Genomic DNA, 18,280 nt, shown 5'->3' on the forward strand with positions numbered 1-18,280 from the left:
AAAAGGTCAAGAACGAAATTTGAACAAATTAATTACCCATATAATGAAATTAAATTAATTAGATTTATATATAAAAAGTTGGGTAGCAAATTAGGTCCAGGGACCGGTACCTTTCATTTTCGACAAGCCATTCAATCGAGAAAGACACAGAATGACACTCAGTACAACCTCAATTCTCAAGTACGTCTATTACAAGTTACCGAACAAGCCAACTACCAGCCTGTTTAAAACAGGAGGAAGAACAAAATCTTCTTGTAAATTGTGAAACGCCGTTTAAATGCACTTGCTCCTTACGGATTCTTTTTACATGATCCAAGAATGAATCCCAACCATCATTCTTCAATCTTCTTGGGGAAATTCTAGTCCAGCAGCTATGAAATCGTATATGACTGTGATCCCACACTTCATGTGCCCAAGACCATTAAATTGTCCATACTAATATCTTAACCAGGTATTGCTAAAAGACGGCTTTGGTCCCAGCTTGGAAGTTTCCGCCAATAGCTATCCAGTTGGATGTTCTCTTCCACGGCTCAGTATGCTTTCTCACATCACTTAACTTCAATTGGTGATATCCAGAGTTTCACCTCTCTTCCACTGAAAGGCTTTAAAATGCCTGATGATTTCCGAAATAGATAATGCGGCTTTCTGAAGTTGCAAAAGAGTATTGTCATCCAAAGGTGCTTTCCGTAAATAACTAGCATTCAACAGATTGTGCACTCTTATCTTCCGAGTTTACAGCTGGGCGCATTAGCCAACACCCTTCCCCTACAGAACTTGTTGGTGAGAACTTCTTCAAGATGCTGAAAAATTAACGAAAATAAACCTGCATTAAAGAAAAGCAAAGTTACAAAGAGAATTAACATGGCTAGAGCCAAGTTTCGACGAAGAATTTGTTTCAATCCATCAGTTTACGAACTTAACCTACTAATTAGGGATGAAAAATATAGAAATTGAAGATCAAAACAATAACAGATAACACTACCGCGGATATGTTGTAAACAAAATGTAATAAAATGCAATGAACAAGCTAAACAGATATTCATATAAACACAGAAAGCTAAAGCACTCGCAACAGAGTGGGAAGATTTATATACACAACTCTGGACAAATTTCAGAATAGAAACTATAGCTATCAAGGGATTGGAGGGAGGTTATAATAGTGATCATTAAGACTAAGATGGTTATGATAAGCTGGTTGAGAACATGGACAAGTGGATACATTATGAAACTATTAGTACAGACCCATAGCACTTGCTGTTCCACCAGCTTTCACATTTGCCACTGGGAAAAAACAAAGCAAAGCAAAGAACATAGGAGCTGAAATACCTGCAGTGCCGCTTTCTCGCTCGAGTGATGTTCCTCTCACCAAGAGTGTCCCTGGATTTAGCTGGAAGACCTACATATGGAATAGATATACAACTATAGCTTAGGCCTGAAAGAACATATAACAAATTGTTGGAGCAAATGGAATTACCAAGACGCGAAAGCGCAGGGCATCTGGTTGGATTGGGAAATCATTTGAAGAACTGGATATGTTCAATTCGGGATGGTAACTAGCAGCCTCACTCCTGTTATCTGTTGTCTCAGTCTTTAGAATTGCATCAATTTGATCCTTTGAAGCAGTGATCTTTAACATAAAACTATAATTCAATCATCAGTTGGAAGTGATAATATATAGAAGGAGAAGTGACTTAGCAGATATTGTTCAGTCCTGAGTTACAGTAGTATGAATATATGAAACTGGGCAGTGACTGAACTTGGAGTAATATGAATATATCAAATTAGGCAAAAGTGAAAATGACTGAGAGCATACATCAACTTTGAAAGTGACAGCATCTAATTTACAAGATGCGCCACTCTTTCGAATGTAAGATTCCACTGACTGCAACACATGGAAGGCACTGTGCTGACATTGAAGACCCTAAGGAAACAGTAAAATAGCAATATTGAGATGCCATGTCTACACCAATTATATATAATATAAGACGATATAGAGACAATAAAATCAGAAATCTGGCATGTTGACAAAATACCACATATGCAAACAGAATGGAACATGGCATGTTGACAAAATACCACATATGCAAACAGAATGGATGGATAGACAGTACAGACTAATGACGACAGTAGGTTCTACTGAGTGCAGAATTGGGACCAGATAAACTGAAATTAGAAATCCTGCAATTGGCATGCAAGTATGCAAATGCTTTTGTATTTTCTGAAGAACTTTTGCAAGTACATTTAGCATCATTACTAATGCATTCGTCCTTGTTTGCCTGATCAAACATGACCAAAAAGAAACCAACCAAAAAACGATGTAAGATTAGAAAAAATTCTTAAACCTCAAGCATGAAAGAGAGATTATTCTCCTCAATCTTATGGGAAGGTATTATCTTCCTCGAAGCAGGTAAAAAGGACCAGGCAAGGCCCCATCTTGATGTCCTGCCCTGGACAAATTCTGTGGTCTTCACTACAGTAGCTCCAACTTTCCACAGTTCCGATACCAAAATATTCAGATTCAGTTTTCTTCCAACCATAGAAGTGTACCACCTAACCACAAACAAAAGTGGTGGACATAAAGGCTAAGGCAAGCCAATCACAGCTTTAAACCAAAAATCACTTACTGGAGATAAGTTAACCATTTTACCTAAATGTGTCTTTTAGCTTGACACTATCTTCAATGATGCGAGCGATGAAGGCGTGTTCACCACCAGAACAAACCATCTCCTCTGAAGTCCCTCCACAAGAAGTCTTCGGATTTAAACCGGCTTCATGCATTGTCTCAAAGAATGGGGGGTTGCACATACAGAAGTCAAAATTCTCCCCATCCTTGACAACACCTAAAAGTACCGGCGGGCCATTATAACTCTTGGACGCGCCTGAATGACTCTCGATTACAGATGATGCTGAACGGCCATCATTTTGGTCCTTTGCATTGCTAGAGTCAGAGCTACATTCACGACTAAATTTCAGAGTATTTTGCAATTCTCCCACATGACACATTTTATCCCCAGCACCAACCCTTCTAATTTCAATCAAGCCAGATATATGCGGATTGCTCTCGACATTTCGATTTGCCCACTCTATAGCTACATCCGTGATATCTTACAAGGACCACAGGAAATAACACACTCACTATAAATGAAAACAGTGAGTGAAACAATGAAAGATAGATGACAATAAAGATAAAGTACCTGAACCAACAAACTGCCAACCAAGAATTGACGCACCAAGGAGGGGATAAATACAATTTGCGCCAGTCCCAATATCAAAACCTTTCTTGACATCACCGTCAGCTCTGTTAGCTGGAATGGTATCTGAAGCCAAAAGATCTTCTATCCAATGGATGTAATTTGATCTGTTGGGCACTGTAGGGCAGAGTTGCCCATCAGGAATCCACCTAGAATATTAGATTTTCATCAAACAACAGGAGTCAACAAAATTGAAACTAAATACATCTATACTTTCCTTGCATACATTTGGTCATTGATGCCCCCACCCTCATCCCAGCCCACTGGTGAACAAAAAGAAATTACTACAAATTTGAATGCAGACATTCATTTTTTTAATCACAAAGCAGTTGCAAAATATTTCAAAATAGGCTGTAGCAAATGTAACCTAGATGGAAACAAAATAAGCATATAGGGCGTACCATCAGAACCTGCAAAACAACTGAGCTCATAAGTTAGAACTTAGCTATAAGAATAAACCAAATACCAAAATGAAACCATATTCAAGCTACAATAATGAAATTTGGTTTATAACTTAGCTGAAAATAAATAAACGCAGCTAAGGAACCCTACTTAATCAACTCTAGCTGAGAATCCACAAAATAGAATTAACCATAAGAAATAAAATAATATAGCAACAGACTTGATGAATATCCTAATTATAGCAAAAACGTAACCCCGTCAAAGAATCAGAAAAGTTTTACAATTCAGCGTACCACTCGAGACCATGATCGTGGAGTAGCAAGACTCGTGTGAGCTCGCGGGTAGCATTAAAATCCGTCCAATCAATTTTGGGCCGTCCGTCACGTGAGTAGAAGACATAGGGCTCAAAACTCGGGTACAAAGAGGCCAATAACCCGAAATCCGGCGGATTATCGGAGTATCTGTTTCGTGGATGGATTCCCCGCCGCTCAGCACCGTTCTTTCTCTTCCTCTTGCCCGCCATCTGCCGCTCCACAACTCTAACCGCCTCGGTTTCAAAACTAAACGAGTTTATAGATATGGGTTTCTGGAACGCGATTCTTGTTCTGGTGCGGTTTCAGTACAAAGTAGAACCAACTAAACTGAGATGGGGTTTAATGTTGAGAGCAGTAGAAGCCTGTAACCGTATTCGAAGAGATAATGGGCCAGAGTTAATTGGGCTAAGATAGTTTAAACTTTACGAAAGCCCACTTTTATAGTAGGAAGTAGGAGTATGGATGGATAAGTATGAGCAGCCTGCCCAACCCAATGCCCTTCTTGATTCACTGATATGGGAATGGGACCTTGTGGTTTTCATCTTATCCACAAGGTAAGATTATTCTGAGTCAGCAACTCTAACCTTTTCCGCCCAATTTGGATAAACACAGACACGCCAAATGACTCCTCAAACCACACCCACATCAGTTCCCTACCCTACATACAGTACCTCACCATTCCCCACACTCCCGCTCCCCTCTCTATAAACGTACAAATCATACATAGTAACACATCCATCCACTCTCAAGAGAGTAGACAGACAGACCGACCGACCATAGTTCAGACTTCAAATCAATGGCTACCATTTCATCATCTTTGTACGACTTGTTGGGCATTCCAGCGACGGCCACCGGACGTGAAATCAAGGACGCCTACAGGAGGCTGGCCAGGACGTGTCATCCCGACGTGGTGGCTGTCGCGCAAAGAAATAAATCAGCAACTGAGTTTATCCAGATTCATACAGCTTATTCCACACTCTCCGATCCTCACAAACGTGCGGATTACGATCGCGATTTATTTGGAGGGCGTGGTGGTTATAGTTCCTCCATGGGTGTGTCGTCGGCTCCCTTAAGGTCGGGATATGGAGTTAGGAATTGGGAGAGTGATCAATGTTGGTAATTAGCAACTGTAATGATAATTGAGTAGCTATTGTGATAGACCGTCATAGGCAGCAGGATGGGTGTGTGTATGTGTAGCGCATTTAGACCACACCACACTTGTTCTTCTAGTACATATATTTGCAGAGCGTAGAGTTTGCTAAGCTGAAATTATGCTACTTGACAACTCTTTAATATTATTTCATTAAGCAAAGATTATTCGCTAATTATAAAATAAATTTTAATATTATAATTGCACTGCCTTGTTTGCTTGAATCTGGAGTTTAGCGATCGATTCGAGGAGTGGCAAAGACGTACTAACTTCAATTTTCTCCACAAATCGGACGGTGAAGAACAAAATGTAATGTACCAATTGCTGGCCTGCCCATATATTTCCAGCACCAGTCTCTTTAGATTTCTGATAACAGGTTTAAATAATGAAAATTCTCACTCTAATTACCGTTCAGTTAAACTCAATTAACACACATTAAATATGATCAAAATTTATTATGTAATTAATATTTTTTTCTTAATTGGATTATAATTAATTTAATTTTGATCAAATCAGATATCTACTAATAATTTGGATTTATCCCGGATCCCACATCAGAATTTACACAGTTGAATCCAAAATGAAGTCCGGTTACGTGGCACCCTCCAACTCAAATATATCAAAGGCCCCGCGGGAGCAAAGTCCCAAAATACGAGAGAGAGAGAAATTAGGGCGAGGAGTTGTAATTTGTAGAAAGAAGAAAATGGCAGAGAGTGAGGTGAAAAGGGGAACGGTGAAATGGTTTAGCCATGAAAAGGGTTTTGGTTTTATAACTCCTGAAGATGGAAGCGAAGATCTGTTTGTTCATCAATCAGCCATCAAATCTGAGGGTTTCCGCAGCCTCGGCGACGGTGAGGCGGTCGAGTACATTGTCGAGTACGGCAGTGACGGCCGCGCCAAGGCCGCCAACGTCACTGGACCCGACGGCGCTTCTGTCCAGGGAAGCACCCGGGGATCTTACGGCGGAAGAAGCGGCGGTTATGGAGGATACAATGGTGGAAGCAGAGGAGGCAGCCGCGGTTATGGAGGCGGTGGAGGAGGAGGTAGTGGTTGTTTCAGGTGCGGGGACACTGGGCATATGGCTAGGGAGTGCCCAGAGGGAGGTGGTGGAAGATATGGAGGCGGAGGCGGAGGCGGAGGGGGAGGGGGTTGTTATAATTGCGGTGAGGCGGGGCATTTTGCTCGTGACTGCCCCCGAGACAACCGCTGAGCTAACTGGGGATGCTGTGTCCTTTCTCTAGTGTTTTGCGTCCGTTTTTGCTATTTTAGGTTCTCTGATGAGGTGAACCATATGTTAGTATAAATGAAACCAGTGTCTGCCCCTTTATTATTGTGTTTTGGTTATATGGTGGCCTTATCAGAATTATCTGTGGTTAGGATTTCAATGTTATGACGGTGGTTTGTATCTTCTTCTGTTGATCGATACACGCAACGCATAAGGATATGCACTCGCTCCTTGAATTGTTATGCTAACTTTTCTCGAATTAATTCTTTAACTTATACGACGCCAAACCCGTATTTAGCAGTCAATAATAAACACAAATAAGACCGAATATCAGTTGAACCATGCAATGTAATGTCCGTTTGAGACAACTTCCCTGTGAATTAGTTGAGACTTGGCAAAGACATTGTTATTGATGTCTTTTATCTTTCGCACATCACAAACAATAGAGAATTATAATCGACTCCCGAAAGGCATCTGATTGCTGCACATAGACATCAAATGCCTGGGCAGTGAATATTAAGCAGGGGTAGTAATATTAAGCGGTTGCTCCTTTTAAGTTGCAAATTTCATTCAGAATTGATTGATGCATATTAAAAGCGATGACTAACAACATAAAAGATCTATTCTAACGTGCATTTCATTTTCCTGGAAAGAGGCCTAAAGAATGATTTGTGATGAACTGCACCGGTGCAGCTAGCATGCACTTGTCACCCGTGATTGCCGTTTCCTGTACCCTCTCCCATGGTTTCTGGCGGGCCCTGTAATGATCAGGGAGTAACTAACCACTTACCAGTTGAGTGGTATGGCGAAATAGTTCAAGGAGTATGATGAAGACGAGGCGGTGGCAGATGAGTGGCGTTGGCAGCGGGAGGTGGAAGAGGAGTGGTGGCGTTGGCCAGGTGTGGCGGCAGTTGAGATGGGCACTGGTAGCATTTAGTGAACAGCCCAAATGTGTCGATTTGGTGGATGAAATTAACCATGCTGGCCCAGCCACCAAACCCAAACCCAACAATCAGAACCCACACAACCACAAATATGTTGATCACATACGTCCCAACCCACCTCCCAAAGTACTTGGGAGGCTGCTCTATTGCATTCTGCACAGCAAGTTTAAATTGTCAGGTCATTGTTGTCTAATTTGTATTATGAACCCTTTTATTCAAGTTGGATACTTATAACAAGAAATAGAGTAATAACTGTTAATCCAAGAAGTTTGACAGAACAAAGCTCTGTTTTAAAGCTGCCCCCGATAATGACTTGACGATTATGCCAAGGCGTTTTTGGTCAAACTGTCCATTAAAACTGGGTCTGACCAAGATTCTGGCTTGTCCCACCTACCACCTGGCTGGCACCCTTAATATTTATTATATCCCTTTCCTTTGGAGGTTTACAATTGGAGTCAAATGAATCAATGCGCTAACTTGACACTAAATATCCTAAAACAAGGAGACCATTTTTGCCACTACAAGAATAAATGGGTACGTACCTCTCGGGCTGCTGCTGATTTGAAGGTGAAAATGTGAGCCAAAGCAGGGATAATATAGACAGTAAAGCTAACAAGAAGTGATCCGACAGTGGAGTTGATGGGGCCGAAGAATGGGAAGACGATGGCCAGGAACCATATCGGCACCACCACCGGCAACCTAGCTGCGGCTCGCTTGCACAAGCTCTTGCATTCATGCATGCCTATTGCCTTTTCCCACACAAAATACAAGGGCGTGCAAGCGAAACCAAATGTTATAAACTGCATCCACGTAACAACAATAACATATATCAGCTCCCAATAATTCAAATTTCTATATATTTTAAATAATTGACATTAATGAAAATAAATTATTAAATATTGTTGATGCCTGATGGATGAGCATCAAAATGACAGCCATGTCCCTGAAGGGTGATCTTGGGAGGAGGGAAAAGGCATTGGAGTGGTTGAGAAGTAAATCGCCGAATGCCCAGTATGCAGCTGCGGCAGATGGGAGGGTAAGTGTCAAGACATAGAGTGTGGCCAATAAGTAAATGGCCTTGAATTTCTGTGGCTTCCACATCGCGTGCATGATCTCTCTGCCCAACACAAAAACTTAATTCATTACCTTTCCAGTTTCCAGTTTCCAGGTCCCAGTTTCCAGTTACAATTAATTATACGTCAACCTCCCAAGTAGCTAACTCATTTTTCATTTAATTAAGTAACCTGTCAAATCTTTTGCATTAATTCTACCTTGTTCTAAACACATTAATACGTAATGTCATTTCTGATTATTATATATATCTATATCTGTATATATATATATATGGTTTCGAATAACTCCTACGTACGACATTAGAAAACGCATAATCAAACATAAAGCAAAAAAATAAGAAAAGCAGTACTGTAGAAAAGTGAGTGGAGAAAAGAGGTCTGCCTTTTTTCCCATACATGCAAAAAGAAAAAAAATAAAAAAGGGGTTCCCAAGAAAGTGGTACTTTTCTCCCCAGCACGCCTGGACGGGCATTATCCGAAAATTACTATTAAATTCTGAGACAAGGACTTATCATTAAACTCAGCAACTGTATGAATTGGTCACTAGATTGCATGATCAGATATGTACAAGATTATGTCTGTAAATGCCAATGTCAAGTCCCTTTAGGAATAAAGATGAAAGAATCGTCGTACTCATCTCTCAATTTGGAATTCACTGTTTTACCCTCCCTCCACCTCGACAGAAAGATATTAGTAGCTACGGCTTAGCTAGTATAATTCATAATAATATCTTACACTGTAACAGCATGTCCCCCGAATGTGTAGAGAATGTTTGTGGCTCCTGTGAAATACAGCACCAACTTGGTTGCACCCGAGTGCTCCACACCCTCCACCTGTTCTTGTTCATTCATATATACATAACATATATATTTATATATAATTATCAAGAAATCAAACACAATTAATTTAAAAAAGAAAAAGAAAAAGTTGCGTATAAATAGAAATTAAGAGGTAGAGAAGAGTAGAGTACTGAGTACCTGGCCATGAAGTAGAGAAGCAATGGTGAGATACCAAGCTGTGTAAGTGGTCATCAACAAGCCAAGAAAAGACCAGATTCTGTAGTTGTGGAAAGAAGGAATGAAGACAGTGGTGGCACAACATGCTCCGAAGATGTAAGTCCATGTTCTCTTGTCCAAATTATCATTTATGTAATATATATTGCTGCATGAAAACCAACAAATCAATAATTAATTAATACAATTTTCAATTACAACGATATATAACATATATGATTTTGATCATGCATGATGATGAATCCATCATCCACACACATACCTCGCACAGGCTATGAGTTGGATGACCGATCCAAAGAGAAGAAAAGTGCAGTTAAATGCCAAACCAACGTTCCTCCAGTGTTTTCCAAGGAGCCCATCAAGAACTTCAAACCACTGCTTGATTAATAAAACAGTATAATATAAAATTAATTATTAATTGCTCGGAATTAAACATATATTTATATAGGAAAAGCATGCATGTGAATATTAATTAATAATTAGAATATGAATTTATAAAGAATAATTAATGATATAATTACCTGAATGACATGGTTCCTGAAATCAACCTTCTCTCTTTCTTTCCTGGTTCTGTACTCCACATAGAGAATGCTGATGATATAAGCAGTCCAGCTACCCATCAAGCCGTAGAAGAGCTGAAACACAACTCCCGACATCATACCCAGCTGCGAAAATGAGTATGGCAATGTAAGCAGCACCTGAGCCACCTGATCCCAAAATGACTCAATATTAATTAATTAATTAATTCTCTCATGTTATACATTATTAGTGATATTGTACGTAAGACTGTGTGTAAAGAAACAGACCTGGTTAGAAGCACAGCTGAACCAGGCATCATAGGCTGAGCCGCCATGCCAGAAGAGGTTGGAAACTTTTGATTTGATGCTTATTATTGGCTTCCCTTCCCTCTCCATTTCTACATAATTTCCCACTATTACAGTCTTCTCAGAGGACTGATCATCCATTTTCCCTTTCTAGCTAGTGTGTGTATGTGTGTGATCTTGTACTGTATATCACAATGTGAGTGGTAACATTTATATATACAACTCTTGCAGATGCAGATATATAGGGAAGAAGATGGTGAGAGTTTCAGCAGAATAATGAGGAAGTGCGACTTTGGGAATAGCGTCACACCGCTTTTGAAGAGGGAAATTTCGCAAATACCAGTTGTTATAATTAAGTGTCTCTCCTCCTCGAATAATTAATTAATTAATTGTGTTCAAGAATAGTAAAGACATTGATTAAACGTGAGAGAGGGCACGAGTGCTTAATGTTGTCTACTTCCAATGCTAATCATCAGCGTAATGTTTTTTTTTTAATTAATTTGGAAGATATTAATGAGGTGTTGGTGACAAAATACTAATTTTAGGATAAATTAGGTCGATTTCCCTAAAATTTAGTATAATTACAAATACCCCTTATTGTTTGGAAAATCATCAATACTCATTTTATTTTAACGATCGTGTTACAATCAGCACAATTCGTTAGGTTTCCATCAATTTTTTATGTTAAACTGACCAAAATACTTTATGAATTAAAAATTATAATTTTATTTATTTTTTAAAAAAATTGTTATCTTTTTTTGGACTGAATAGATAATTTTATTTATAGTTTTTCCATCTACTCCTTTAATTTTTTATAAATTTTTAATTTTTTTAAAAAATAAAAAGTATAATAAGATCAAAGTTGATAATTTCATATCTTCATTCAAGAATTACATAATTTAATCAAATATTAAGAAATATTTATAATTTTTCAAATAGTAATAAAGTATTGATAATTATGACAAATATTAAGGAAGGTCGATATGTAATTTAGGCATAATTTTATAATCTTCATATTTGTTTACTTTGAGAATTTTGGGTAAAATATAAATCCTGAATAATCTAAAATCCTATATCTAACAGAAAGACAAACCTTTTTGTTTGGAAAAAGAAAAGAGGATGATGAGAAAATAGACCAAATGATTGCTGCCAAAGGGGAAGAGGCGTGGTTGCTTTTTAATGAGAGAACACAGTGGCTTTTATCAGTTATATCACATACATAGGGGCAAACTTGGGAATGCACACACCCTCAACTATCTACAAACCCCAAATACCAACACTGTCTCTTTTCACATGGGACTGCAAAATTCGGCAAACACATCATCCATTCATATTTGTCACGATTTCATATTTGATGTAATTATACGTAAATTTTTAATAGTTTAAAAAATTATATTTATTACTTTTAATATTTATTTTTCTTAATAAATAAAATTTTTTATTAATTAAAATTCACTAAATTTGATAATATTGATAAAAAAGAATAATTACACTCTTTTCTTTAATGTTTAGTATAATTATACGTAAATCCTCTAAGCTTAGGGAAATTACATCTACCACTCCTAAGGTTAAATCTCTCTGTTAGTCAAAATTAACTAAATTTGTTGATATTAATAAAATTAATAATTTTATAATTGAAAAATATTTTTCGAAGCACCACGCCAAGAAAAAATGAGATTGAGGGCATAATTTGACATTTTCTTAGTTTTAGAAGGGTCGTGCCAAAAAAAGTTTAATTCGATTATGCAATATACCAATTACCCGATTCCCACATTTTGATATTTTAATGTGGTTCGAAATAATCATATGAAGCTTCTTTCCACGTCAATTAAAGAAACCATTTATACATACTCCTTTTTTCTTAATTGGAAAGAAACCATTCTTACTCAACCATACAAATTTCAATTTAAGTTGGGTTTAATCGGATCTAAATGAATTATATAGTAAGTGTAATATATTGGTGATTTGATTGGTGTATAATTTAAAAAATGATCAATTACATGATAATTATATCACACTTATTAAACAACCGATTTGATTTTGAAAAAACATGATTTAGGTAAAAAAAGAATTGGTCTAGCACATGGATACAGCTAATTGATGGAAAATATCATATTGTATATATTCTACGATCATCACACATTAATTTGCGTACTGCATAACTATAAGAAAACAAGGCATATACTATAAATAATATTGCAACGGAATTAATTTCATAGCTAATGAGATGGGCTAACAATGAATATTTTGTAGCAAATTGTTTATTGAAATTACTCAAAAAAATAAGATATGCAGGTAACAAATTTTTTTAATTTTGTAGCTTTGGAGATGGACTAACAAAGGATATTTTGTAGCAAATTATATATTAAAAATATTTGATGAAAATTAGGTACATAGGCGACGAAATGGCTACAAATATTGCAACAAAGTGTACATTAGATGATTTTTTATTGCTTACACTTCTGTTGCCAATCTCCATTGCTAGTGCAACAAATTAGCTATAAAGTTTTGTGTAGAGAATAATTTAAAAATAAAAAACTATGGAGTATCTTATTTATTTATAAAGTGAACTGCGGAATTATCTTAATTATGAAAATAAAACTTGCTAGGAAGTCTCATTTGCAACGAAAACAAAAATGAAATCGAATATTCTGTCGCTATAGTAATAAATATAGCTACAGAAATTTTATTTCTATAACAATGACGGTGCTACGGAATTTTGATGGAAAAATTTGTTACAAAATTTTCATTTCTTTACTACAATATTGGCTACGAATTTTCTATTACTATGTGAGGTACTCCATTCCACATGGATTATGAATTAATAAGATAAACAATATATAATCATTGGGCAAAGAACTCAAGTGCATCAATTGAATACTTTTCCATGAGTTGTTAATAATTGAATTTTAGAATGCACTCAAATGCGTTCGGAGGCAATTCTTGGGTCCATTAGGATCGCGAGCCCGGGGCGTAACAAATAGTGTCAGAGTCGACCACTTGACTGAGTCGAGAACTAAGTGTGATAAGAGGCCAAGTGCTACATGCATGGGAGAGGGCTCAGGACATATAACCTACCTAAAAAGTTTCCGTTAAAATTAATTATAGAGATATAGGTTTCAAAAATAACTTAGAATCATTTTTGTAGCTATAAAGACGTATGTAAAAGCATGTGCTACGGCTAAATGGAAACGAATACCATATTTTATAGCTATGTACATACACGTACACGTACTATTACTATGAATTCATAATTATAATGTAGATGATGGGCATGCATATACATATAATTAAAGTATGATGATGATGTTAGTTATGGGGCGCGGGAGCAAGCCTGAAACCGACTCTAATGCAGCCAGCGAGAGCGAGGCAGACAAACATACATATTATACATAATCTGTTAGGGAAATGATGGACTACGTACGTACTGCTCCTTTTATGGCGCCATTGGGACCACATCAGAAACATTCCCTCATCATTTATACCCATCATTGCATATCATATATATCAATTATGAGATACACCAATGTTGATGCCACTTCCCCTTTACCATTCACATTTCATGTTTACAACATATATTGTTACTGCATCGGCCCGATTAGATGGATGGGATGGTATGAAGGGAATGCAGTGATTGAAATAATTGGGATTAGCAATAGTTGTGGGTGCAGTATAATTGAACCCGCAAACTCATTGAATTTGTATGATCATGCATCAAAATGAGCCTCCCTATGATCATTTTGAGTCCACTTGCTGGCTGTTTGGTGGGAGGCCTAATCACTTAATTCTCCAATCAATCATTAACTTTGAACCAAACCTTCAACATCCATCTTCATGTTCCCATCTCCATCTCATTCTTCATTTTCAAACAAACCTAACAACTAATCAAGAACAGCTAATCAGATCAACTTAAAAACACCACATATTCTAAATTGCTCTTTTTTCTAATACTTGTAATGAAATGGGTAATTATATCATGTTATAATTACAATCTTGATTCATTGTAAAAGAAACAAAAAAATGGGCTTGAATGTGGATACTCTACTGGGTTGGGCCAGTAACATATTACGCTAATACTGCAACATCTCTTTTGACTTTCATGTTGTTGGGCCATCCAGGTGGCAACTTTCGTTAAGGATTTGAAATCTTTAAGCATGAAATCAAAATATGCCACACAGCAGTTTCAAATGAGTGGGTTATATAATTTATAGGGGTAACCAAATTTCAATATTTTTACTCTTCGCATATGGTATGAATGAATAAAATAAAAAATAACAAAAAGATATTCCAAAACCCCACTGCAAGAAGTCGCGCACCCATCCCAATCACCATTGCTTTGCAACAACTCCCCACTCTCCCCTTTCCCTCTCTTCTCTTTTTCTTGTCCTAATCTCCCATTGACACCTTCTCTTTCCTTCTTACCATCTTTATTCCCTAAAAAGAAAGGAAAAAAAGAAAAAAAAAAGAATAGGAATTGGCAAAGGAGGCAGAATGAAAATTAAAACGAAAATATTTCTTTAAAAACCTGTAAATTCAGTTTACTTCTCTGCTATCTTCCAAATGGGCCGTCTTCTCTTCTCTGCCACTTTGCTCTCTCTCATCTTCAACTTCTCTCTCTTCCCAGGTTGTATCTTTTATTAGTTCCAAGTATTTTTTGTTCATTCACTTCTTGAGCTGATTTGATCTTCCCCTTTCTTGAAATCCTACAGAGGTGGATTCGACGACGTTCAAGATAGTCAACAAGTGCCGCCGCACGATATGGCCCGGAATACTGACGGGCGCCGACAGGCCATTACTCAATCCCACAGGCTTTGTTCTCAAGAGCGGAAAATCCAGAACTCTTCGGGTACCCAGGTCCTGGTCGGGTCGGTTATGGGCTCGAACCCATTGCTCCACTGACCCCTCCACCGGGAAGTTCTCCTGCGCCACAGCTGATTGCGGCTCGGGGAAGCTAGAATGTGCCGGGAGTGGCGCAATCCCCCCGGCCACGCTGGCGGAATTCACTCTCAACGGCGATCAAGGTCTCGACTTCTACGATGTCAGTCTTGTCGATGGGTACAACCTCCCAATGCTGATAATCCCCAAGGGAGGTACAAGAGGAGGCCCAGGAGGGTGCAGCTCCACGGGGTGTCTAGTGGATTTGAACGGCGCGTGTCCGAGGGAGCTGGCGGTGGCGCGTGGGAATGGCAGCCGAGAGAGCGTGGCGTGCAAGAGCGCGTGCGAGGCTTTTGGAGATCCGGTGTATTGTTGCAGCGAGGCATATAACAGGCCGGACACTTGTAGCCCGTCTGTGTACTCGCTGTTCTTCAAGCACGCTTGCCCGCGCTCATACAGTTACGCTTACGACGACAAGACCAGTACCTTCACCTGTGCTTCCGCCGACTATATAATCATCTTCTGCCCATTGCCATACACCAGGTAAATTTACTGCTAAACCCTTTAAAATCTATAATTCTTTGGTTGAAGTTGTTGGTGGTAAGGTGTCAACGAGGAATCTTTATACTACATTGAAACTCTTAGCAAATTCTGCCTGGTAGATATTAGTCAAGGAATGAAGAGTTAGAATTAGAATCGGAAAGACTTTGACATTCAAAAAGTTTCATCAATCCCCAATTCTATTAGTTCTGTTTCGTGTATTACATAAATGTGAAGTTTAAGTAGAGTTTGGAGTGTACAAGAGCGAATGACAGACTCTCTTTTCCTTGTTGGGTGGGAATGAAGTCCTTTTCATGTTTTATTTCTAAATCTTTTAGGCTTTTCTACAGCTAATTAATGACCTAGACTGTTCAGAAAGTTCAAAATTCAGTGCAAATATTGCAATTGGCGTTCCATTATCATTCTGGAATCAGAGATTGTATTTGTAGACTGTAGGTGCATTTCCTCAAATAACAGAGACTTCCATTTGTTGTATGATGAGTTTGAGGTGTGGTGGTTGGCCGTGAAATTACTTAACCCCGGTTAGGTTGCAGGATTGTATTACATAAGATCAATGTTGTTCATTTGCATATCTAAGTTATTTTACAATGTTGTTTGAGTTATTGTGCCCTCAGCTTCGTGTTATATATTTCTGAAATTCATGTTTGATTCTATTTTCCCTTCTTCTTCTGCCTCCTCTTCTTCTGTCCGCCCTGTGTATATGCAGCTTCCATGTCCATCTGCATCACAAGATTCTTAGGTTTTGCTACTTTAACTGCGGAACGAAATTAAACCATTTGTTAGGAAGCCCTATATAAACATGATAACGAGTTTCTTACTTTGTCGTTGCATTAATGAGTTGTAATGATTGGACCCCAGGTAAGTTTGAGAATCTCCTATTTTATTATACAGTCGGATGTAATACTCTAATATGTGTTTGTGGTTATGGCTCCATTTCAGAGAGTTAATCTGTTCAAAATTTTTACAGCCAAAAATTTCTGGCAGCACGGAAGGAAACAGCGGATTTGCCTCTAGTTAACAAAAGTATGATGTACATTGGAAGGCACCACACGCGGTTGTCATCATCAGGTTTGACTTCAATGCACTCTTTGGCATCTGCTATTTGTACGTTGATGAAAATCTTGCATGTTCTGCTGCTCTTGTGAGCTTTATGACTGAAAATTTTGCATGTTCTGCTGCTCTGCTATTTGGACTCTTTCAGGCTGATTACCAATTATTGTAGCTGAAGATTGAGCATTTTGTTGCGAGCCTCAATGCTGTATTAGCTCTTGTTACTCACTTTTGCGACTTGGATTAGATTGTTGACACCAACATTTCGTGGCCGACAAAGATACAAGCATCTCCGTATATAGGTTACTCTCCTCCGTACTTTGGTTATTCCACTTGTGCAAATAGAAATGTTGATGGATGAGGCAAGATAGTGTCCCCGGCATCTTTATCTCTGGTAGGAATAGGATTGGTAAGGGGAGAAGTAGTTGTGGATGCGGTGAAAATTATTGAGAAATGGGAATTTAGGCAGTATGGGGTATCTTGGTGTGGATAAAAGCTGTTTGAAATGTGTGCTTCTCTAGCGGGAATAATTTGGTAAATGAACTCGGACTCCTCCTCCGCTGCCAAAACTTGAAATGTTATATTCTTCTGTTTCTCTTGTCTATTTGGTACTCCTAGTTCTGGATGATTGCATGGGTTGGTATTACACCTACTTCAACTTATTTTGTCTAATTTAAAACTCAAGTTCATTTTAACTAATTTTGATTATGGGCCTGGCTGATTCTAAGGCCCAAGGACTTGTGAACTTTGTTTTTACTTTCTTGTTATTCTTTTTTCTAATTAAACATATTTGTAAAGTGGTGACAGACAGGACTAAAAGTTGAGGTTGTGTGATGGTAAATGATTATGCAATACGGTAATTCAGAGATCAATGTGCGATTACCCGTAAATCACTCAAGACAAACTGTTATTATAGCATAAATGCGCAGCTATATATATGGCCGGGCTGTATGATGTAATTATTAGATAAATCGTTTGTTGTTCATAGTCTCAATAAAATTAATGGATTCATATGATATGGTAAATTTGAACATCCCTGACTTTTATAACTGAACCAAACCGGTTTTTAAAGAATTATTACATGGGATGGGCCTATTCTAATACAGGCAGTAATGATGGTATTTGTATTTGAATTGGTAATGAGGAAGGGGATGGCAATATGTGTAGGAGTAGGACGAGAGTTGATTAGTTGAGTTCTAACATAGATTAATAAATGTGTCAAGAACGTGACATAAGAAATTTGGAAGAATTTGGGTGATGGGAGTGACAGAGAATGATTTGGCACATGCACAAATTTCACTTGTGCTGTGCTATTACACACATGTAATGTAACCGAATTTAGGTAAGGGGAAAGAGAAACAGGACTAGAGAATGTGAGAAACTAATCTCAATGGAAGCTTCAATAACATTATCTCATTTAAATAAATAATTATCCATTGTAATTAATTCGACTTCTAATAAGAAGATTCTTAAGTTACATGATAATGTTAAATTCTTTCAGTGTTATTTTTCAAAAAACATAATATATTAAAACAAAATTGAATCAGGAGACAACGTACATGCAATTTTATGTGTCTCTGTAGATGCGGGAATGAATG

General features: G+C 37.9%; 4 protein-coding genes across 7 annotated transcripts; 2 read left to right on the top strand and 2 right to left on the bottom strand.

Annotated features, from left to right (window-relative positions):
* Nucleotides 1-44: 44 nt before the first annotated feature.
* On the bottom strand, nucleotides 45-5,246 carry FIO1 (methyltransferase). Of its 3 annotated transcripts, none has more exons than XM_011090277.3 (8): nucleotides 3,947-5,246; nucleotides 3,195-3,400; nucleotides 2,648-3,104; nucleotides 2,343-2,550; nucleotides 1,814-1,921; nucleotides 1,475-1,627; nucleotides 1,327-1,396; nucleotides 45-800 (listed from the first exon to the last, which is right to left on the bottom strand). In XM_011090277.3, the coding sequence occupies exons 1-8, from the start codon at nucleotides 4,174-4,176 to the stop codon at nucleotides 793-795; spliced, it is 1,440 nt and encodes a 479-aa protein (XP_011088579.1). In that variant the 5' UTR covers nucleotides 4,177-5,246; the 3' UTR covers nucleotides 45-792. The 3 variants fall into 3 exon arrangements, 2 of the variants coding, with proteins under 2 accessions (XP_011088579.1, XP_011088578.1); XM_011090276.3 differs by having other exon boundaries at nucleotides 45-823; XR_016067052.1 differs by lacking the exon at nucleotides 45-800 and having other exon boundaries at nucleotides 1,475-1,640.
* Nucleotides 5,247-5,744: 498 nt separating this feature from the next.
* Nucleotides 5,745-6,561, top strand: LOC105169772 (cold shock protein 2). The gene has a single exon (XM_088884297.1). The coding sequence runs from the start codon at nucleotides 5,821-5,823 to the stop codon at nucleotides 6,325-6,327; it is 507 nt and encodes a 168-aa protein (XP_088740423.1). The 5' UTR covers nucleotides 5,745-5,820; the 3' UTR covers nucleotides 6,328-6,561.
* A 311-nt stretch (nucleotides 6,562-6,872) lies between these two features.
* On the bottom strand, nucleotides 6,873-10,447 carry LOC105169770 (auxin transporter-like protein 5). Its single transcript, XM_011090279.3, has 8 exons — nucleotides 10,179-10,447; nucleotides 9,894-10,079; nucleotides 9,635-9,747; nucleotides 9,337-9,520; nucleotides 9,095-9,192; nucleotides 8,196-8,403; nucleotides 7,829-8,086; nucleotides 6,873-7,439 (listed from the first exon to the last, which is right to left on the bottom strand). Exons 1-8 carry the CDS (start codon nucleotides 10,335-10,337, stop codon nucleotides 7,158-7,160), a joined length of 1,488 nt encoding a protein of 495 aa, XP_011088581.1. The 5' UTR covers nucleotides 10,338-10,447; the 3' UTR covers nucleotides 6,873-7,157.
* A 4,075-nt stretch (nucleotides 10,448-14,522) lies between these two features.
* LOC105169773 (Pathogenesis-related thaumatin superfamily protein) lies at nucleotides 14,523-17,284 on the top strand. Of its 2 annotated transcripts, XM_011090281.3 has the most exons (4): nucleotides 14,527-14,820; nucleotides 14,906-15,614; nucleotides 16,600-16,700; nucleotides 16,834-17,284. In XM_011090281.3, the coding sequence occupies exons 1-4, from the start codon at nucleotides 14,757-14,759 to the stop codon at nucleotides 16,836-16,838; spliced, it is 879 nt and encodes a 292-aa protein (XP_011088583.1). In that variant the 5' UTR covers nucleotides 14,527-14,756; the 3' UTR covers nucleotides 16,839-17,284. The 2 variants fall into 2 exon arrangements, with proteins under 2 accessions (XP_088740422.1, XP_011088583.1); XM_088884296.1 differs by lacking the exons at nucleotides 16,600-16,700; nucleotides 16,834-17,284 and having other exon boundaries at nucleotides 14,523-14,820; nucleotides 14,906-15,618.
* Nucleotides 17,285-18,280: the final 996 nt, after the last annotated feature.

This window comes from Sesamum indicum, linkage group LG8 (assembly GCF_026168435.1).
Source record: "Sesamum indicum cultivar Baizhima isolate 11 linkage group LG8, ASM2616843v1, whole genome shotgun sequence".
Classification (NCBI taxonomy): Eukaryota; Viridiplantae; Streptophyta; class Magnoliopsida; order Lamiales; family Pedaliaceae; genus Sesamum; species Sesamum indicum.